Source organism: Hyla sarda, chromosome 6 (genome assembly GCF_029499605.1).
Source record: "Hyla sarda isolate aHylSar1 chromosome 6, aHylSar1.hap1, whole genome shotgun sequence".
Taxonomy (NCBI): Eukaryota; Metazoa; Chordata; class Amphibia; order Anura; family Hylidae; genus Hyla; species Hyla sarda.
In genome coordinates, this window is record NC_079194.1 from 109,677,226 (window position 1) to 109,701,373 (window position 24,148).

Consider the following 24,148-nt stretch of genomic DNA (forward strand, 5'->3'; position numbering starts at 1 on the left):
TAAGGGTTAATAGCGTGCGACACTGATCGTGGTGCCATGCACTATTAACCCTTTAGAAGCGGCGTTCAAAGTTTGCCATTAGCCACGGGTCCCGGCCGTTGCTAGGGACCAGGCCCAACCCGCCGTGGCCCCACGTTATAGAAAGAACGGACTCAGGGCGTACAGGTACGCCCTCAGTCCTTAAGGGGTTAATAGTGGGATACAACTGGACTACCTCAAATATGGACATATACCTCGGGTCTCTTTACCACAATTTCTCTGATGTTTACCAATACCTCCATGTTTTATGAACATGATATTTTTTGTCTGTGCCGCCTGTTTATGCGATAGAATGAAACGCGTTGGATTTTGCTTGATTGTGACTAGCATTGACATGTAAGCACTGTACCGACTGTATAGATGTGTTTACAACTTCTAATACTCACTGAAAAAGTGTTTTGAAGGTTTAATAAAAAAAACTGCTATTTGACCCCTGATTGTCTGTATGGTCACACTGCACCTGGCTTCTTCCCCCTTCCTTCCTAACTAGGGAGAGGTAGGAGGTTCCGCATGCGGATTGGATTTCTGTAGGAAGGCCTCCCTGCATTAACAGGTAGGGGGTCTACATAGACCAGCAGGGCCAGTAATAGGGGCCATTAGCGATTGGTCCACACCTAGGAGCAGCTGTGTTTTGGCAACTATATCCTATTATCATTTATATTGTGTATATCATTTTGTATGTTTCGTATTCTAATACATACCAATAAAGGCTATATTTTATGACCTTAGTGTCTTTCATCCTATTGAATTTCCTTTTTGCCTGACCACAGTGCTCTCTGCTGACACCTATGTCCATTTTAGGAACTGTCTGGAGCAGGAGAGGTTTGCTATGAAGATTTGCTCCTACTTTGGATAGTTCCTAAAATGGACAGAGGTGTCAGCAAAGAGCACTGTGGTCAGTCAGAAAGGAAATTCAAAAATAAAAGAACTTCCTAATAAGTACTGGAAGGATTAAGATTTTTTAATAGAAGTAATTTACAAATCTGTTTAACTTTCTGGCACCAGTTGATTTAAAAAAAAAAAAAAAAAAATCCTGTGTCTAAATGAAAGGGGGAAAAAACAAACACTGTGAGCCGATACAAAGTAGAAAATGACAGTAATTTTGTTCAGCTGACCACAAGCAAGAAAATCCAGTGTGGCTTATCACACTTTTGGCAGATCTTAGTCTTGCACAGGCCATCGTGAACTATCATTCGTGTATAATTCACACAGGATGGTTAGGTATTATGGCTAAGCTTTAGCTCAGTGGTCTCCAAATTGTGGCCCTCCAGATGTTGCAAAACTACAACTCCCAGCATGCCCGGACAGCCGTTGGCTGTCCGGGCATGCTGGGAGCTGTAGTTTTGCAACATCTGTAGGTTCACAGCTTGGAGACCACCTTTTAGCTCTTGTATGGCCAGCTTTAGGTAAGCAAATTTTACATGATAATGTGACCAGCAGGAGTCATTGTTGTAATTTACAAATCTGTTTAACTTTCTGGCACCAGTTGATTTAAAAAGAAAAATAAAAAAAAAGGGTTTCCAGGTTTCCAGTGGAGTACCCCTTTAAAGCTACAGACAAAGCATACTGATAGCAGAGGCTGCAGTGGAGTAAAGGAAAGTGAGTTAAAGCTCTTAAAAGGGGTTGTGCGCTGCCCTGCAGTTCGGAAGTTCATTACTCCGAACGCTGTGTGCGGGTTTCCGTGTTCACAGCCGCCAGACGTGACGTCTCGCCCGCCCCCGTCGTGACGTCTCGCCCGCCCCCGTCGTGACGTCTCGCCCGCCCCCGTCGTGACGTCTCGCCCGCCCCCGTCGTGACGTCTCGCCCGCCCCCGTCGTGACGTCTCGCCGCCCCCTCAACGAAAGTCTATGGGAAGGGGGCGCGACCACTGTCAGGCCCCCTTCCCATAGACTTTGGTAGAGGGGGCGGGCGTGACGTCACGAAGGGGGCGGGCGTGACGTTACGAAGGGGGCGGGCGTGACGTCACGAAGGGGGCGGGCGTGACGTCACGAAGGGGGCGGGCGTGACGTCACGCCCGGCGGCTGCGAACACTGATGCCCGCACACAGCGTTCGGAGTAATGAACTTCCGGACGCTGTGAGCGGAGCTCCGAACTGCAGGGTAGCGCACAACCCCTTTAAGCCATGTTCACACGCCAGAAATTTCCATGCGCAATTCCGCAGAAGAATTCTGCACAGACATTCGACTACAGCCCCACTGATTTCAATGGGATTCTATTAAACTGTTCACACAGAATTTCCAAGCCAGATGTTTCTGCTGCAGAATTTCCAATTCCTGCATCCGCAGAAAGAATAGACATGTCTATTCTTTTTGCAGATTTCGCAAGGAGATAAATTGCCGTCTATGAGATTGCGCATCTCCGAGTGGTCCTAGCACCATGTTCTGACGGCGCTCCGCTGTCAGCAGAATGTCCATAAGAACCATAAGAATATAGCTTTATTGTTTTGGGCAGCCTTGGTGCAATAGTGAAATAAAACATTTCACTGGACAACCCCTTTAATTATAGAACCCACAATCCACCAATGCCTCATTGGCTTTATTTTATTGAACACACAGGTACTGACAAGAGACTGAGACTAGATAGGCAAGCAGGGAAGGGACCCATTGCCTAAATGAGTCATTAGAGGGGTTTTCCCACCAATGCATAAATAGCATCACTTGCTGAGGATTGCAGCTCATTTCCATTCAAGCTGCAATACTAGATACAGACTAAGGACAAGGTTTTTTTTTTTTTTAACTCACAGACCACCCCTTTAATGTCCCTTGTACCATGTTTAAGCCTAGATGTTGCTTCCTGAGCTCACCACACAGCGTATTTCTGGCTCCATTACTTGCAGGAGATAAAAATAACAGAGATTGTTGTCTAAACTGAAATGTCTTTTTGGCATTCCTTTGCGCTCTCACATTTTCACACCCCTTCTCTTGGCAGGCAATGCACTGGGCTAAAATCATAACCAGATTGTGTTAAATAAAAAACACATTTTTCGCTCTAACACAAAGCCCACAACTTCCCCACAAAGACACAAGCAGAAACCAGCCGAACTTTCTGTGGTTTCCTGCATCCCGCTGATTTCCCCACAGAGGAATATTCCCAAGGTGGTGTCGTATAAAGAACAGACAGGGATAACACTGGGTATTGATGGTCTCACACTGGTTAGAGTAGATAAGTCTGCCAAAAACAACTGTCAAGGCAGGCATACGCACATGACAGATCCCCATGCACACGTACAATCAGCTCGGCTCATGTGTGTTCAGAATGGGGTGGAGATAAGTCGCTGCCAGACTCCTCTTTGGGCAGTTTATCCCCGGAAAACAAAAAGATTGGAGAGCTGAAATCCAACATGCCCGATCCATCTCTCTGCAATACAACGGACTGAGTGGAAATACGGAAAGTGAAGCGTGCGGCTACATACTGTACATAGAGATCATGGGGGCATCAGCATGGAGACCCAGACCGATGATGAAGATTAGACATGTCTGTGTAAAATGTCAAAAGGGGGGATTTCTCAGAACTGAAAGTGATGGAACACTGGAAGTGATGGAATTCATTTCGATTAATAGGCGTCAGACTGCCAGGACCACCACAGATCTTAATAACAAGGGGGCTACAGTGCATCTTCAGTTTCTTCTTAACTACTAGGTATGATCAGGGCTCCCCACTACTCATAATGTTATAGCATACGCTAGCGGCTTTCTTTGATGCCTATGAACAGGAGACCAGTTATCTCTAGTTTATGACTTTGAAGTGATTTAATTTCTTACCTGTTCGAAGCAGAACAGATGTGTCCTGTATAGCCTTGGTCACCAGGCAGAAGTTTCTATAAAGTGGGTAGCATGAAACACGTCTCCCAAAGGACTTTAGGACATCTGCGACAGACCTGTAATCCTATTCAAAAGAAAACAAAGGAATAAAGAAGCATGTGATAACCTACATATCCACACAGTGTTATCTATAGGGAAAGAGTCAGAATACTTACGGTAATACGGAAAATGAAAGAAAAAACAAGCAATCTGACCTGCACCAGGGTTAACAATAGCAATTATCTGGAGAAATAAGCTATTTATGTGACCATAGTTACCCAATGTCACCTGCAGGAAACCCAGACCGACCCCATTAAAGTCACTGTCTCCATTTACTGCTGTAAAAGGGAACCTGCAAGGAGGCCCCAGATGAGGACAGGTGAAGTACACTTTAACCATGTGCTCCACCTGTCTTAGCCAAAAGTCTGAACACTGATTTTTTTTCTCTTAAAGCATAGCCTCCTAGTCTGAGATGGTGTCCATTCCAAGCCATTCCCAACTTGTCATCACTCCTGTGTGGTGTAGTAAACAGGACCTGTCATCACTATTGTGTAATGCAGTAGAGGGTCTTTCATCTGTTCTGACACATCTGCCTTAGTAAACGCTTGTATTCCCATAAAATGGCAAGTATTAATCAACTTTTCTTAGATCTCTAAACTGTGCTGACCCTCTGTTATTCCTCCTGGAAATTCACAAATGAACTGACAACTAGGTAATACCGTTCCTCTGTCAATATATATGTTTTGTCCATGCACAGTCTGGGAACAAGACAACAAATAACCTTTAGTGACAATCTGGTAAGAAATCGATGCAGAAAAATGAGGCAGCATACATCCCCCTTACGCCTGTGCAATATCCCGTATGTTCACAATCTATTCATAAAAAAATATCCTGACTTGTGACAGCACTTGCAATCTATTTATTTCAGTCTTCAAAACGCGATGCAACATGTGGTATTTATAGAAGACATGTGTACGGAGCTGATCTTTAAAGATGATTTATGAGACCGCTTCCCAGAAATTCAGCGTTGACAAAAGGATAGAGGGGGGAGGGGATGCATAATACGGCTCTGCAGAGAGTGAAGAGGCAGAGGTGATTGTGTGCTAGCGGCGTCTTTTGGAGGAGGTAATTACCCATTGGCGGGGACGGATTCTGCGTCTAAGCGGGCCTGTGTTTATTAGAAGTCAACATTTACCGCAGATTAAAAATTTAACTGGCGCTGGCCCTGCGGAGGCTCAGAGCGTGTTACATGAATATTTCACATGTACAAAGATGACACCCTTTCATTACCATATGTAATCTTTGTAGCTATGGGAGCTATTAAGACCACCTTGCACCCCTTCCTCGAAAAGGCAATGAGTTATAGGGCAAATTCATGATTAGATTTTTTTTTTAGTTTTTCTTAAAGACAACACTTCGTCTGTCTAAGCGTTCTGTCTAGTTTTGCAGCTCAAAGCCATTTAAGTGAATGGGCTGATCTGCATGCAATACCATACACAACTTGTTTTGCTAGTGCTTGACCACCCACTTAAACATTCTAATTAGTCAGTTCTTATAGATCTGTTACTGAGGAAAGCTGGGTATCGGTAAAAAGCACTAGCATAGGTGATCAACCAAGCTTTCCCATAGCTCTACAACTAGGAAGAATGGCCATACAGAGCTCCGGGAAAGCGGAATGGAAAATAGCCCTAAAGGATGCCATCCACCCAAGTAAAGCTACAAGATCCCTAAAATAAATTTAACCCTCCCCCTCACCCTTCCTGCTTATATTTGTAGGAGAAAGCAATGATCTTGATTACTGAGTATTACAAGCACATTAACCCCCATGAGACTGCAGCATGGCTTAGTACCGAACATGTGTGTGTATAATTCCTGAATCCTCTGCAATTTGAGAAGTAACGTCCTGCCATACCCCATAAGTGCTGCAACCCATCTGTGTCTCCTGAAGGCCTCTTAAATAAATGATCACAGCCGCTTTCCCATGCCAAGATACAGCTCCCGGTGACGGCTGCAAGCAATTCTATCTACCTTTATTCTTTTTTTTCAGCAACAAAACGATAAAACTGAAATACCGACCTAATACAAGAGAGACAGAGAATACACGTACACGAAGGAAACAGCCTGTGATTCAGGATACTGGTGTCATGAGTATTGGCAGCAAATCGTGGGATAGCTACACACCATAGACTTTATCTGCACAAAATCTCATGGGTCAGACACTTACGTCGTGTAGTAGATGTTATTCAGCACTATATATATATATATATATATATATTTATATATATATATATATATATATACACACACACACCATTAGGTGAGTGGGGGTCTACTGGAGATGACAAAGCATTTAGTAATAAATCTGTACTCAATCAACTCCTCCTAGTGGTGGCTACAGGAAGACAGTGACTTAGGAGAAAGCAATATCAGAGAGCATGGGCTTTCATGTGTCAAACACCTGCTTTCTATAGACATCAACGGCTTCATAGATGTCACTGCCCCAGCCTGACAGATTCCAGGCCTCTTGAAATAGATGCCAAAACATGGGTCAAGGTTGGAGTGCAGTGGCTATTCCCTGTTAATGGGTAAGATAAGTTTACTTTAGTTACTTGGGCAATAGTGGGGTTGATCCTAATAGCCTAGCATTAGATTTAACCAAAAGGGACCTTATCATACGGTAACCTATTATTCCTGTACATCATTATTAAAATATGGATTTTGTGGATCAGTACTATGTGGAGTCCCAACTATTGTAATTTGGCATTAAAGGAGTACTCCGGCCCTAAGATATCTTATCCCCTATCCAAGGGATAATGGATAAGATGTCTGATCGCGGGGGTCCCACCACTGGGGACCCCCGCAATCTCGGCTGCAGCATCCACCTGTGTCCCCTGCACAGAGCGATGATCGCTCCATGTCTGAAGGGTCACGACTACAGGACCGGAGTATCGTGACCTCATTCCCCGCCCCCTCAATGCAAGTCTATGGGAGGGGGCGTGACGGCCGCCTCGCCCCCTCCCATAGACTTCCATTGAAAGGGCGGGGCGTGACATCACACAGGGGTGGAGTCGTGACATCATGATACTCCGGCCCTGTAGTCGTGACCCTTCAGACACGGAGCGATCATTGCTCTGTGCAGTGGACACAGGTGAGTGCTGCATGCGAGATTGCGGGGGTCCCCAGTGGGACGGAGTACCCGTTTAATTTTTAGCCACTAGCACTTTCTCCTCTGTGCACTTTATTTGTGTTGTGCGACATCCAAATACCATAATCATGCACACTATATATGTAATTGTTGCAATCGTGTTTTAAATTTTCAATAAACTATATTTTTATAGGAAGGGCTGTATTAAGTTTACTTAATGTAAATGTACTCCTACAGATTAGGTCCCTTTCACACTGCTGTTGCTCCCCGTAAAGAACGGCCGTTAAAGTCTTTTTTTGTGACTATAACAGCCGTTCTCTTGACGGGGAGCAGCGGGCAACAACGGCTCCCATTTACTATAATGGGGGCTGTTGGGCACCATCATTTTTTGACAGGACTAGCGGGAGAAAAAGACTACACATGCAGTAATAGTTCTCCCGCTATTTCCCCGGGCTCCCCCGATGGCGTCACACTGCCATGTGCCATGTGTATACCAGGATAATCCTGGAATCCAAACCTCAAAAACCTTAGTTCTGACAAAAACCTCAAGGGGCTAGAAAAACCCCAATGTCACACAGTGAAGTGACGTCTGCTAGAAAATCTGGGTATATAGGTATATCATTAGGAACCCAGAAGAGAATATACTGCAGTCACCTTCCTTATTCTCCAACTTACATTAGTCTATATGTTTACAGGATATTACCGTGTTATAAAATCATGGCATATCGCAGGGCTAATCATACTTATTCAGTAAAATTTACATTCGTAAGTGCAAGGCCCTTTTTGGAGCATTTATCCTCATTTTTTTCAGCTGTTTATCATGAAAAAGCTGCACAGTTTGCAAACGTCATCATTTTTTGGAACATTTTTCCTAAGTCTCATTTGCCAGAGAAAAAACGCAGTGCTTTTTTGTGCACAGTGCCCACAGCCGAAGGTGCTGCAGAAAACAAAGTTTTCTCAGCACAGCAGCACTTTCATTCAACTGGATGTGGCGGCGGTAGGAATAAGTGGTGAACGGTGTGCATTCTTGAGAATGATGGGGCTGGGAATGCAATGCGCATTCTCAAGAATGCTAGGATTCCCATCAATCATAAAGTGAATGAATATCCGTATGCCATCACTTCATTCCTTTCTTGCTAAGAAACCATGGATAATTATAATTTTAGCTAATTATATGGATGTGTTTTAGGTGCAATATCCACCCCACCGGATTTTCTTATTTAGAATATGGAATGGCCTTTTGAGCTGTTTTCACGTATGCCAGGGTTATAGATTTTCCATACTGTAATTGTCCTTATGGTTATAGTTCACATTCTTTCTTTGCTTTCTTCTCTATTAAAAGTAACAGAATGTGGTTAACAAAATCTAATCTACAATCTAACAATTTCTACAATGTTTCCTTTTATTGTCAGGCTCTAAGTATCAAAAGACGACATCCACGAGTCACATGCATTCTGCACGCTGCTGCACATTGGGGATTCCTCTGGCAAGATTTCAAAGCACAATAAGGTCTATCACATACTGAGCCAGAGTCGCTCCGGGCACAGATAAGATCGCACTTTGATAATTCCACCAAAGGAATGGCACGGTGCCAGCAGCACCAGGAAAATAGAGTTAAGAGACTGGCATCAGCACCAGAAAGGATGCAGGGAAGAGAGAGCTGTGAAATAATAATACTGCAGATGTTATAAAAAGATCTCACAAAACAGAGCATAAACCATTGATTATTATGTGACACTGATATGAAGCAAACATATATTATAACTTTCAATGGTAACTCTACCCAGAGTAAAAAGTGACCATACACTTTGGTAGCACCCACCCATTCTGACAGGACCAACCCTCATCTAAAGGCGGTTACATGGGCCATTTATTGGCTAAATAAGTAATATTGCTCCCAATAACTGGCCAGTGATCAGCTGACAAAAAAGAAAGCGCTCGTTCGTCACCTCATTGGATCTTTTGTGCACTAAGCCACACAAATGATCGAGCCTGAACAAGCGCTGATCATTGAGATTGGTGCTCATTATAGTGGCAGAGTTGGCCCTTCGAAAAAGAGACTTAACATGTATGGGGGTGCCCCGACTCTCCCTCCAACTGGATAGGACATGTTGAAATCATCCTTGGTTCTCCCAGTAGATAAGCTGCTAGCAGAGGTGTCTGGAAGTGACCTATTCCACTCTCCCCACTGTAACCATGAGTACATTTGGGTGAGCCAGGACACCAAAATAAGGGCTGTACTACAGGAGCAGACACTGTTCCACTTTTGACACTGTTCCACATAGAAGACTTATCAATAAACTACAGTCATTGAGCTTGGACTCCCAAATTGTGGAGTGGATTAGGCAGTGGCTGAATGACAGACAACAGAGGGTTGTAGTCAGTGGAGAATATTCAGAGCAAGGTCTTGTTACCAGTGGGGACCTCAGGGATCTGTACTGGGACCAATTTTGTTTAATATCTTTCTTAGGGATATTGCAAAAGGTCTCAATGGTAAGGTATGTCTTTTTGCTGATGACACAAAGATATGTAACAGGGTTGATGTTCCTGGAGGGATACGCCAAATGGAAAAGGATTTAGGCAAACTAGAAGAATGGTCAGAACTCTGGCAACTGAAATTGAATGAAGATAAGTGCAAGATAATGCACCTGGGGCGTAAAACCCCTCAGGCAGAATATAGAATATTTGACACAGTCCTGATCTCAGTATCTGAGGAAAGGGATTTAGGAGAAATTATTTCAGAAGACTTAAAAGGTAGGAAGACAATGTAATAGAACAGCAGGAAACGCTAGCAGAATGCTTGGATGTATAGGGAGAGGTATAAGCAGTAGAAAGAGAGAAGTGCCCATTCCACTATACACAACACTGGTGAGACCTCACTTGTAGTATTGTGGGCAGTACTGGAAGCCGTATCTCCAGAAGGATATAGATACTCTAGAGAGAGTTCAGAGAACAGCTACTAAACTAGTACATGGGTTGCAGGATAAAACTTACCAGGAAAGGTTAAAGGACCTTAATATGTATGTAAGAGACAGAGGGGATATGATAGAGACTTTTAAATACATAAAGGGAATCAACAGGGTAAAGGAGGAGAGCATATTTAAAAGAAAAAAAACTACTTTTGAAAGTAATATGAGGAAGTTTTACTTTACTGAGAGAGTAGTGGATTCATGGAATAGCCTTCCTGCAGAAGTGGTCGCTGCAAATACAGTGAAGGAGTTTTAACATGCATGGGATAAGCATAAGGCTATGCTTCATATAAGATAGGGCCAGGGACTATTGATAGGATTCCCGTTTGGGCAGACTAGATGGGCCAAATGGTTCTTATCTGCCGACACATTCTATGTTTCTATGAGCCTCTTACATGTCTCACTATCATGCAGACAGGGCTGGAAAATTGACTTCTGTATCATTGGCGGGGTCGCTTGTCGGCCACACATCCCCTATTACATGGAGAAATCTGTAGCCAATGAACAATGACTTTTTTTTAAAGGGGTTGTGCGCTGCCCTGCTCCGCTCGCAGCGTCCAGAAGTTCATTACTCCAAACGCTGTGTGCGGGCTTCCGTGTTCACGCCCGCCCCCTCATGACGTCACGCCCGGCCCCTCAACGAAAGTCTATGGGAAGGGGGCGCGACCGCTGTCATGAGGGGGCGGGCGTGAACACGGAAGCCCGCACACAGCATTTGGAGTAATGAACTTCTGGACGCTGCGAGCGGAGCTCCAAAAGGCAGGGCAGAGCACAACCCCTTTAACCTGCCAAAATGTTATGATCAGCCAGCAAATAAGCTATTTTTCTTTCGATGCAAGTCGGTGGACCTATATAACAGGGCAAAAATCTGCCTTTTCAGCCAATAATTGCTCCATGCAGTAGAGCCTAACAGTAGGAAAAAGGAAAAAAAAAACTGGTCCCTACTAATCGTCATAGTCAGATGGAGGGGTACAGGTTCAAGTACTATATAACATACACCAGCTTTTTAAGAAAGCTAGGAACCAGCTACTACGGCTAATACAGATTCACCCAGCTTTCTCAGGCTACTCCTATGCTCTAGCCCCAGTGAGACACAATACAGGATACGTTCTTTGGATACATCATGCAGGATTTCCAGTCGCAGGATATCTGGGTAGGGTGGGCTTTTGCATCAACAATTTTTGTCGCCAACTAAAGCACAAAACAGAACTGGATCTGACAAAGACATGTTGATGTTTCTACAGCCAGCAGATGCAGTGCCGGTGGTCACACGTCTTTCGTATTGCCGGACCATGATATTATTATTGCTGGATTTCGCTCAAGAAGCTTGAGACCCTGAATGCCAAGTTTATGTTTTTCTCACATAGTCACATTAACCCATTCACTGATAGTCTACACAGAGTCTAAACAGTGGGGAAAAATAAAAGTTTTGACCATGGGCAGCCTACTGCAGCTTATATTCCAGTATTTTCCAACCTGGTTGCCTCCATCTGTTTCAAGTCTCGGCATGCCCAAAGAGCCAAAGGCTGTCTGGGAATGCTGGGAGTTTTAGTTTTGCAACAGGTGGAGGCACCCTGGTTGGAAAACACTGTGGGTTCAGTTAAGAGCAGGCCCAATTTTGTTATCTAAAAACTAAGATCCCCCTAAAAAATGCAAAAATATTATATATTCTACTAAGCTTTTCTCATCCCCAGGTAGCTTACAGAGAATTGTTTTCATTGACATCTCTTCATCCTGGGAATTTGCAAGATGAATCCCCATTAGGGCTTCTATGCATGTCAACGAAGGGAGTCAGCAGGTATAGCAGCGTTTCCCAACCAGTGTGCCTCCAGCTGTTGCAAAACCACAACTCCCAACATGCGTGGACAGTATTTGGCTGTCCGGGCATGCTGGGTGTTGTAGTTTTGCAACAGCTGGAGGTGCCCTGGTTGGGAAACACTGAGGTTCAGCCTGGTGGCAAAAAAAAAAGAAAAAAAAAAGAAAGAAAAAAAGAAAACTAAACAGGCCTATCATGAACTTATCAAGGCAGCTGTATCCAAGCACAAGTGCCTATTTGCATACTGACATTTAGTGTGTAGTAAGTGGCTACTTCCTATACCCAGAGGGGCAAACAGCCATTAGGCCAGACATGGTGCCACAAAAGAGGTAAATGTGCAATGCATTATTAACAAGGGTGATCCTCTTCCGTACACTCTCTTAAATAATCAATCAATACATCAACCCACAGCACCATAAAACTTCACGTCACCCACCCATCTTGGATATTCTGTTGCAGCAGAGCCCTTTTGTATTCAATGCGATTTAGATGCACCATGCAGAGAGACCCCTATTTATATTCAGGGACTCTATAGTAACAGGGACTATTCCCCAGGACTGGCGCATGGCAAATGTGGTGCCAATATTTAAAAAGGGGTCAAAAGGTGAATTATAGAGCTGTTAGTTTAACCTCCGTTGTATGTAAATTGTTTGAGGGTTTTCTAAGGGATGCTATTTTGGAATATCTTGATAAAAATAAATGTATGACCCCATATCAGCATGGCTTTATGAGGGATCGATCCTGTCAAACTAACCTGATCAGCTTTTATGAGGAGGTGAGCTCCAGACTGGACCAGGGGCAATCGCTGGATGTCGTATATATGGATTTTTCCAAAGTATTTGATACGGTGCCACATAAATGGTTGGTGCAAAAAATGAGGGATTGGGCTGGGGAGAATGTGTGTAAGTGGGTAAATAACTGGTTCAGTGATAGGAAACAGAGGGTGTTTATTAATGGTACTTATTCTGATAGGGTGACTGTTACTAGTGGGGTACCACAGGGGTCCATCTTTGGTCCTGTTCTATTTAATATATTTATTTATTAATGACCTGGATAGATGGATATAATAATGACCTGGTTACAAATGGATCTGGATAGGTTGGAGGTTTGGGCTGGGAAGTGGCAGATGAGGTTCAACACTGATAAATATAAGGTTATGAACATGGGGAAGAATAATCCAGGCTGGGATTATGTATTAAATGGGAGAACACTTGGGACGACTGACGTGGAAAAGGACTTAGGAGTCTTAGTTAACAGTAAATTTAGCTGTAGTGACCAGTGTCGGGCAGCTGCTGCCAAGGCAAATAAAATCATGGGGGCATTAACAGGGGCATAGATGCCCACGACAAGGAAATAATTCTACCGCTGTACAAATCACTAGTCAGACCACACATGGAATACTGTGTACAGTACTGGGCACCAGTGTACAAGAAAGATATAGTGGAGCTGGAGAGGGTTCAAAGACGGGCAACCAGGGTAATACGGGGAATGGGAGGACTACAGTACTCAGAATTAGGGTTATTTAGTTTAGAAAAAAGAAGGCTTAGGGGCAACCTAATAACTATGTATAAATATATCAGGGGACAGTACAGAGATCTCTCCCATGATCTATTTATACCCAGGACTGTATCTATAACAAGGGGGCATCCTCTACGTCTAGAGGAAAGAAGGTTTCTACACCAGCACAGACGGGGGTTCTTTACTGTAAGAGCAGTGAGACTGTTGAACTCTGCCAGAGGAGGTGGTCATGGGGAACTCTTTAAAAGGGGTCTGGATGCATTTCTGGAGAACAACAACATTACAGATTATGGATTGTAGATCTATATCAACTCAGTAGGGACTCATTAGGATTATAGGTTGAACTTGATGGACTCTGGCCTTTTTTCGACCTTATGAACTATGCAGGTGGAGGAATTTTCACAGAAGAAACATCTGATGCAGAAATTCTGATTCAAGGCTTTGCAGAAAGAATTGACACGTCAATTATTTCTGTAGAATCTGCTTTTAAATACATAGCAGTTTATGGAGACTGCACATTTACTAGTGCCAGCGCCTGCAGAACGTCCTCCCGGAAATTTTCTGCAGTGAACCTTCTAAGAAAGGGTGAGACCTCTGCACTTCTGGGGATTTTCTGGATTCCTAAAAATAGGTTAAACTGCTGGACTGTGTAGTTACTTAACAGACTCATTCGCAGGAATTTATGGAACTTCACTTCATATACGACTAAATGGCCCAGATTTATTAAACTGTCTGAGACAAAAATTTGACTTTTTTGTCTCAGACAGAAAGCAACTAATCACAGCTCAGCTTTCATTCCTCAAATTGCTCTATTAAAATGAAAAATTAGCTGTAAACAAGTTGCTATCTGCCTGAGACAAAAAAAATGTAATGTATTTTTGTCTCAGACAGGTTGATAAATCTGGGCCTAAATGTCCAAACACAGAATATGCAGATGCGACAGACGACTGGACAGTTGCAATACAATAGCAATGAATGGGAACCAGAAGCAATCTTGTGATTTTATTTCCCCATCTCCTTCCACTGTAACACTAGGGTGGGGGGCTAGCACTCCTTTGTCTGATAGGACAGGAGAGAGCACAGAGGAGTGTTTTCCGACAGGAGAGAGCACAGAGGAGTCCTACCAGACAGGAAAGAGAGAGCACAGAGGAGTCCTACCAGACCGGAGAGAGAGCACAGAGGAGTGATATCAGACAGGAGAGAGCACAGAGGAGTACTACCAGACAGGAGAGAGAGAGCACAGAGGAGTACTATCAGACAGGAGAGAGCACAGAGGAGTACTATCAGACAGGAGAGAGCACAGAGGAGTCCTACCAGACAGGAGAGAGAGAGCACAGAGGAGTACTATCAGACAGGAGAGAGCACAGAGGAGTACTATCAGACAGGAAAGAGCACAGAGGAGACCCATCAGACAGGAGAGAGCACAGAGGAGTCCTATCAGACAGGAGACAGCACAGAGGAGTGCTATCAGACAGGAGAGCACAGAGGAGTGCTATCAGACAGGAGAGAGCACAGAGGAGTACTATCAGACAGTAGACAGCACAGAGGAGCGATATCAGACAGGAGACAGCACAGAAGAGCGATATCAGACAGGAGAGCACCAAGGAGTCCTATCAGACAGGAGAGAGCACAGAGGAGTACTAGCCCACCCTTACTAACAGGACTTTGTCCATGCCTGTGCTTCAGCTTGGACGAAGCCATGATTTCTAAAAAAAAAATAATAATTCTTATGAAATATTTAGAAAAAAGTTAAATGTTTTGCCAAGATATACAACATACAAAAAGTGTTTGAATCTGACAGTGCTCATTTAAGCAAGGAAATGCTTCACAACACAATTAATGCAACAGAAGCACCAAAGATCTGCTGGGACTGCACAATTGATGTCACAGTCCTGTCTGGTCTACTCACCTCAAACCAGCTAAGGGTTCCACTAAGCTTTCTTATGTTCCATGCAGACTCCACCTGCAGCACAGACATAGGAAACATAATAAAGTTAAATGTATAATACACAACCTCTAACCATACTATAGGTTCACATTCCGTGAACGTAATAGAAATAGCTTAAAGGGGTACTGCAGTGTAGGAAAATGTACGGTATCCCTTATCGCTTTCTTTCAGTAGTGGAAAAAAGTAGGGGAAACTGAACAAATTGTCATCTTTACTTACCATTCAATGTGCTCTTTGCTCATGACAACAACCTTCCCAGAACAACTATGAAGGACAGGTATTTTAGAAAATAGCTGTCTGAAATATAATGTATGGACAGCAATGCAGGTTCCTGCTGGAAAAGGTCAATAAGCTTGCTTGCAAAACCTCTCCTAACATCTAATCCGAGCTTATATAATGCAGTGGGGCAGTGTGATTTACATTCCTCAGATTATACTATATAGCACCTGGTGTACCAACACACATGCTTCCCAGAGGTCACTTATGCAAGATCTGGACAGACAATGACCAAGCAGAGAATGCTGAGAAATTTAAGACCCAAAAGGTGCACAAATGTGAGGGCACAGTTTAATACAGATTATAACTTAGGATAAGAAATGTATTTTTGTCCACTGTGATTCCACTAGCAGAATAGTGAGAGTAGCTCTGGAGGACAATAGAGGTTGTAGGTCTGGGTAAGTAAAGGATAAGTAATGTACAACCTGACTCAATGTTGATTAGATCCATGTTTTCCTCTTTGCCCATGATGGCACCAGTGAGAGGCCACTTCCATCCAGACAAGCAACAGAAATCTCTAAAATTGCTTTTAACTGGCTGTTATTTAACAAAACTTCTGACAAATCACAGGAGTATTAAATAAATAAAAATTATAAAATGCTGCAACTAACAGTCATTACAAAAGTAATGTAATGTATGTACACATCGACTTCACCAGCAGATTAGTGAATGCAGCTCTGGAGTATAGCACAATCTTTAACTGAGGATAGAAATAAGACTAAGTTCACCCGAAACAACTCCATTATTCTTTTCAGACATAAAACCTGAATGATGCCAGACAGGCCCTACTGATTTATAACGGGGTTCATTGAATTCCGCTATGGTGTCCATAATTTTTATGGGAAGAATAGCACTGAATGCTGCCCTATTCTTCCCATGATATATAATGGATTCTGCGATGGATATACTGAACATGCACACAGTGACTTCTCTAGCGGAATAAGGAGCATAGCTGTGCAGTATAATAAAGGCTGTAAGTCAGGATAAGTGCAGAATATGTAAATTATGCACACAGGGACTCCACTACCAGAATAATGAGTGCAGCTCTGGAGGATAATAGAGGTTGTAGGTCTGGATAAGCAAAGGAGAAGTAAATGTATGTATACAATGTGACTTAATATGGATTAGATTTACATTTTCCTCTTTGCCCATAATGTCACCAATGAGAGATCAATTCCATCCAGACAGGTAACAGAAATCTCAAAAATTGCTTTAAAGTGTTCCTGTTCTTTAACTTCTGACAAGTCACAGAGACATGTAAAAAGTTGTGACTGATAGTGGTCTGGGTGTTCAGACCCCACTTATTGTTAGAACGAGCAGGAACAAGTGCACAGCTGTGTGCTTCAATTTCTAGCTCACCCAGATATTTGTCCAGTTGCACTTATAAGTCTATAAATGCCACTATAAGCCTATGGAGCCATTCTAATACAACAGGATAGAAACCGCAGCAAGTCAGAGAAAAGTGCATGATTCTCCCCGCTCATTTCGATTTGCGGGGGTCTGAACACTCGCACCCCGACCAATTAAAAATTTTGATATGTCTCTCTGTTAAATAACAGGGACAATTTAAAAAGGGGGAACATCCCCATCCTCCTCAATTCAAATTTTTCTGTCCATGGGGCACACAGAGGTAAGTTCCTAGGTTAGTTTCATAGGCTCTTTATCACCAAATGATGGGACCTATCTGGAGACTCCGGAGAAAAGTTCTAAGATTCATTTTCCCTCTGTATCTGTTCAGCGGTTGCTGGTGGGATTCTTCTCCCATGCCTAGCAGGGCACCTTCTGACCTGGGACTCAGGGCATTGTGGCTGAAACAAACTATAGTTGTTCCCTAGGTCTTGATGGATACTTAAAAATGACACTAGATAGTGTCAGTGTATACTATGCATGCTCAAAGGTGAAGACAGCAACCTTTTGGGAAGAGTACATATTTTAGGATACTATGTCTGTTTTAGGGATCTACAGATGCCCCTGAGAAAGACATATATAAGCCTAAGGATATTTATGACAAAAAGATGCCGGGTTCATGCACTAAGCCAGTATACCATCAGCATCTAGAAAAAGTCATATTTAAAGAGCCTCATACTTAATAAAAAATATTAAAGGGGTATTCCATCCATTAAAGGGGTATTCCAGGCCAAAAACTTTTTTTTATGTATCAACTGGCTCCGGAAAGTTAAACAGATTTGTAAATTACTTCTATTACAAAATCTTTATCCTTCCAATAGTTATTAGCTTCTGAAGTTGAGTTGTTGTTTTCTGTCTAACTGCTCTCTGATGACTCATGTCCCGGGAGCTGTGCAGTTCCTATGGGGATATTCTCCCATCATGCACAGCTCCCGGGACGTGACATCATCATTGAGCAGTTAGACAGAAAACTTCAGAAGCTAATAACTATTGGAAGGATTAAGTTTTTTTTAATAGAAGTAATTTACAAATCTTAAACCGCTTAAGGAGGAGAAAGCACACCGTACAGCTAAGCATGCAAATATACGATACCGCTGGTAATCACTGGCAGCGTCCGGACCCGATGTATAACATATGCAGCACCTGCGGGGTGCATAAACAATACAATGGGAAAGGGTAGCGTGCACTCACCGCGGGTAAACTGCTGCAAGCCCGAGGTCCGGGATCACCACGGCATAGACGAGGACGGTAAGGGGCGCTCAGAGGCCTCTGAGCGCCCCTTACCGTCCTCGTCTATGCCGTGGTGATCCCGGACCTCGGGCTTGCAGCAGTTTACCCGCGGTGAGTGCACGCTACCCTTCCCCATTGTATAATTTACAAATCTGTTTAACTTTCCGGAGCCAGTTGATATATATAAAAAAATGTTTTGCCTGGAATACCCCTTTAATACCAATTCCATTTCCAGCAGCTCCCACAGATTGAATGGTGCGGCAAAGAGAATACTTTGGTGGACAAGTCAAGTCTCAGAATGCAAGGGAGCTGAGGGCTATTCTTCATGCCCCTTCACAGACCTTACATTCTGTAACAGGCAGGTACAGAGACAATGGGGGGTATTTATCAAAGGATTTGTGTGTGTTTTTTCACATAACTTTGGCGCAATACTTTGGCGCAGTGTATTTTTGCACCAAAGTTTGGCGCATCTTCTCCACTGTCATTTTTACAACTTTCTCAAAATCACACGGTCCTGTGTGTGATTTCAACTTTAGTCAGTAATTCATCATTTGCGCCAAAGATCGATCTTTGGTGCAATTTTGGCACAAATCCCGTTTTTTTGGAGCAAATCACCGCCAAGAAATTTTGCACTTGGAAAACACACTTAGCAATGTCAGAAAGGCGTCAAAATACATTAAAAAGGGCTGCTCAATACTATCCTGCGACATAGTTGTCTCTGAGGAACCTTTACCCTCCGTTGAGCCAGCATTAGACATGGCCGCACAGGTTCAGGAAAGGTAAGCACTAAAGCAGTGGTCTCCAACCTGCGGACCGCCAGATGTTGCAAAACTACAACTCCCAGCATGCCCGGACAGCCAATGGCTGTCCGGGCATGCTGGGAATTGTAGCTTTGCAACATCTGGAGGTCCGCAGGTTGAAGACCACTGCACTAAAGTAACAACAAAAAAAAACTACTCAAGTTGAAAATAAAATCCATTTCACATGGTGGCTATAAACCCCACAAAAGAAAATAACTCATGTCGCTTGCTGATATACTGCAGGACGGACTCCGAAATGGCTGCTCTACAGGGTAACATACGCGTCCTCTGTGGTGGTAATTTCTGTGTAAAAGGCGCTGGGAACAGCTGATTTCAACATTTGAGCCAAAATTACTAACAACTTGCACCAAATTTATAATTCATGTCCACGGAAACCAAAGTGAAAAAAAAAGGGTAAAAAGAAACTGTCAACAGGAAAAATTGATTAATACACCCCCCCCCCCCCCCAATGTCTTTAAGAGACAATTGACTGCAGTTCCTTATGTCAACACACAGTGAGATATCCAGTCTTCATGTCTGATGAGGATTACTCATAGCTCCTGGACCAAGTGGAGGCATCTTCTCTATGGGTATCTTGGTTGTCACACTCAGGGGTAGGTCTACAACCAGATCTTTCCACTCTACAGAAAGCTCTGTCTAAAACTTTTTCAGCAAAGTAAATAGTAAATAGGAAACATGAATTTTTGTTACACTAGATGCTGTGAATCATTCACCAGTGGTATGCTTTTTTCCAGTCCTAGAGAAGTCATCTGTGTCATGCTTTCTCCCTCTAAACCAGTGTTTCCCAACCTTTTTCGTGTCGGGGCACACCTCGTAAAAAAAATTTCCGCGGGGCACCGCTACCGAGGTTCACGAGCAAAAAAAAAAGAAAAAGAAAAAAAGGTAAAAAAAACGCACTGCACTACATCTATTTCTGTCTCACTGTCACTCAGTACTTACTGCACTTGTCTCGTTGGAGGGCCGGACTATATTTAAAAAAAAAAAAAAAAACCTATGAACAAATTCCTATGCACACTGCATATATCTTGGCTTGCATTTATCTTATTTTCCCCCACATTAGGTTGGCAGTATAGTTACCCCCCACATTAGGTTGTAGTTCCCCAACATTAGGTTGTAGTTCCCCCACATTAGGCCCAGTATAGTTCCCCCACATTAGGCCCAGTATAGTTCCCCCACATTAGGCCCAGTATAGTTCCCCCACAGACATACAGTGTATTACTGAAGGCTGTATGCCTGTGTACTGCCCCACTTCGGTGTTCCGAGCACCGCTCCGGCTATAGCAGTAGGTCCCGGTACCGGAGGAGCGGTGCTCGGAACACCGAAGGAGACGCGCCGCTGGTAACACCAAGTTGACAGCGCGCGTCCTCCTCGCTGCTCTGGTCCTCCGCGATTGTTGCTATGGGCGCACGCATGGGACGTCAGTGATGTCCCTGCGTGCGCTACCTCCCGGCGGTCCCTGTATTTTTAAGGTAAACGCGGGGCCGCAGGGACTTAAAGGCATCCCTGTGTCCCGAAAGCAACTTTCGGGACACAGATGTCCCGCGGCAAAAACACCCGGCGGGTGTTTTTCCCACGGCACCCCTTACACTATGTCACGGCACACTAGTGTGCCACGGCACAGTGGTTGAAAAACACTGCTCTAAACCCTCAGCTCTGAATGATTGAGAAATGAAGAGAAGGGGAAACCAGAGCAATGTTAACTGTCCCCCTTTTGGTCCCAGGAGAGTCTGATTAAGTTGGTTCAAAAAACTATATTATCCAGAGTCCCCTCTTTATACGGCTACTGATGCTACTGATGCTACTGATGCTACGCTGTTTATGTATTTCTATGGGGGTTCTGTAAAAGTATGTGAAACTGCCTGTAGGACAGTACAGGGCTATATGGATCTTGTTAAGATCGGTGCAAGTCCCAGAGGTTGGACCTGCATCAAACAATTATATATTCCACACATTTCCAGACAGATTACATCTTTAATAGTAAGGTCTATACATTTAGCCTCCACATCAGCAGGGGTAGAGTGTCCCTATGGTTTGGTGCTCGCTTCACAGGAGCAGGACCTACCTCTTGGGCACAGACAGACAGGTAACGCTTCTACCAGGAGCTCAGCCCAAACCACATTTGGACATTAGAGGCTAGATCTATAGAATGAGGAGGATTGGGATGTTTCTGCTTTTTTTAAAGCAATCTCATAGGTTCCTGTTATACAAAGTTGGTGCTCAATGAAAACCGATTGTCAGAGTGATCTTTCTTGGAATGAAGGAGGAAGCTAGAATACTCAGAATAAAATGATAAAAGGACTAAGCAAAATGTGGATTACCTTAACTCATCCTGCAAAAAAAAACAAAAAAAAAAACATCCACACTGCCTGCAGCCAGGACATTATGTACAGAGCCGATACAAAGCATCAATATATATTATACACAACACAGTTTTGCTGGGAGATATTTTCTGTTTTGTGCCGCCGGGCAATTCAGGAGGCAATGCCAGACTGGGCAGGAAGAGCGCCTCGCTATCTGTTAAATCTACTGCAAAATACTTCTAACAGCAGCCTTCAGCCTTATCCTCTGAACGAGTGGGACTCATTTTTCACCTGTCAGATTATTCCTCGCTTGTTGTCTGCGCGCCTCGCCTGTCAGGAGGGGAGGTGCGAGGCTCACAATAGAAGACTATTACAGCAGAATCCTCTTGGCAGGAGTATTCTCCAGACAGAAGACTGAGCCAGAGCGAGAGGGGGAAAAAAAAATCTACTTACATTTCTCTCTCCCTCGGTAACGCGGACTTCGTAGGAGTAAGCTAGGAGCAGATCGATCAGGCTCAAATACACAAGCTGCTCAGCTTTCTTGTCCAGTAAATACGATTTGTTAGTGAATTTTCTCAGCTGCTCCTTCTCTTTTTCTGTGAATATTACTGGTGGGGGGAGGAGAATGAAAAAATAAAACCAAGTCTTTTGTCAAACTGTTAAAAAATGTATTTAATATTTGTGTATCTAGGACTATAAACTGTGAAACCAATTTGGCCGCTATTTCTTATCATCCAGCTTTACTTGTGTCCGACCTAGGTTAACAGATATATGGAAGTGAGAGCTGTATCAATTAGTAACTAGGCATATGTACTTTTTTGGATTCTACAAAAACTGGGTAATACCACCTATAAGAAGTTTTAATGGCAGCCATATTGGTTGTCACCAAAAATTCTGTGGCAGATGTAACCCTCATGACCCTACTGTTGTGCTATGACCAATGCCAATGGAAGGGTCCCTTGATTGCCCACTTGCTCAGGCCTCAGACATCACCTGTAACCTGTGGGGTAATCTGGCAGGTTGAGCTGCTCTGCATTACCAGTTCTGTTTTACATTTCCTTCACAGTAGAAGAAAAACTAAAACTACATCGTGCTGGATCCACTGCATGATGGACACCAATGGTGCACAATGGAACCCGCTGGCTTATAATTCGGTCCATTGAGTTTAACAGTGGTGTCAGTCAGGGAAGAATAGTCCTAATTCTAAAGACAACCTACACCAATTAGCCAAAACAATAAAACCACCGAATAATGCTGGGTTTACATATACACATTGCATGGGAATTGGTCTTTTGTGCGTAAGTTGACCCCAGTTGATGGCACACTGATGCAAAAAAATTTATCAATTGTCATCATCCTTTTTTACATATTGCAATACAGAATTTTCAGAACTAAATAGGAAAACATTACAAGACATAATCTCCTATGTGCTGTCCCCACTAGTACCCAGAATACCCTAAATGATGCCATAGACAACAACTTCTTAAGGTCTGGTATTATTTCTATAATTATATATATAAAAAAAATTGAAAAGACAAAAGCAGAATTCCTGAAAAACGGAGGTCTATCTGTGGGTGCAAGCAGTCTATGGGACCCTGGTCCTGGGTCCAATAATGTAGAGATGAATAGAGACGGCTGCAGCACACCAAAGTAGCAAAAATGAAGCTTTTAATCCAGTTAAAAAGTGGACAACATTTCTATGGTCTCATACCACCTTTCTCAAGCAACAGGACTTGAGAAAGGTGGTGTGAGACCACAGAAACGTTGTCCACTTTCTAGCTGGATTAAAAGCTTCATTTTTGCTGCTTTGGTTTGCTGCAGCCATCTCAATTCATCTCTCTCTCATATATATATATAGAGCTAAAAAAAAAAAAAAAAGGGAACACTAAGATAACACATCCTGGATCTGAATGAATAAACTAATTGTATGAAATACTTTACATGTGAATGTGCTGACAACAAAATCACACAAAAATTATCAATGGAAACCAAATTTGTCAACCCATGGAGGTCTGGATATGGAGTCACACTCAAAATCAAAGTGGAAGACCACACTACAGGTTGATCAAACTTTGATGTAATGTCCTTAAAACAAGTAAAAATGAGGCTCAGTAGTGTGTGTGGCCTCCACGTGCCCGTATGACCTCCCTGCAACGCCTGGGCATGCTCCGGATGAGGTGGTGGATGGTCTACTGAGGGATATCCTCCCTGACCTGGACTAAAGCATCCGCCAACTCCTGGACAGTCTGTGGTGCAACAAGTGTTGGTGGATGGAGCGAGACATGATGTCCCAGATGTGCTAAATCGGATTCAGGTCTGGGGAACCGGCAGGCCAGTCCATAGGATCAATGCCTTCCTCTTGCAGGAACTGCTGACACACTCCAGCCACGAGGTCTAGCATTGTCTTGCATTAGGAGGAACCCAGGGCCAACTGCACCAGCATACGGTCTCACAAGGGGTCTGGGGATCTCATCTCGGTACCTAATGGCAGTGTGGCTACCTCTGGCAAGGAGATTGAGGGCTGTGCGGTCCCACAAAGAAATGCCACCCCACACCATTACTGACCCACCACCAAACCGGTCATGCTGGAGGATGCTGCAGGCAGCAGAACGTTCTCCATGGTGTCTACAAACTCTGTCACATCTGTCACGTGTGCTCAGTGTGAACCTGCTTTCATCTGTGAAGAGCACCGTGTGCCAATAGCAAATTTGCCAATCTTGGTGATCTATGGAAAATGCCAAACATCCTGCATGGTGTTAGGCTGTAAGCACAACCCCCACCTGTGGACATAGGGCCCTCATACCACCCTCATGGAGTCTGTTTCTGACCGTTTGAGTGGACACATGCACATTTGTGGCCTGCTGGAGGTCATTTTGCAT

General features: G+C 43.6%; 1 protein-coding gene across 4 annotated transcripts in view; it reads right to left on the reverse strand.

The window, feature by feature from the left end:
* Positions 1-24,148, reverse strand: part of SHQ1 (SHQ1, H/ACA ribonucleoprotein assembly factor) — a 96,175-nt gene that overhangs the window by 34,886 nt on the left and 37,141 nt on the right. For all 4 annotated transcript variants that reach the window (XM_056524632.1, XM_056524633.1, XM_056524634.1 and 1 more), the window contains exons 8-10: positions 21,723-21,877; positions 15,197-15,250; positions 3,801-3,924 (exon numbers count right to left, since the gene is read on the reverse strand). In XM_056524632.1, the coding sequence (XP_056380607.1) occupies positions 3,801-3,924; positions 15,197-15,250; positions 21,723-21,877 (333 nt within the window). The remainder of the gene's footprint in view (positions 1-3,800; positions 3,925-15,196; positions 15,251-21,722; positions 21,878-24,148) is intronic.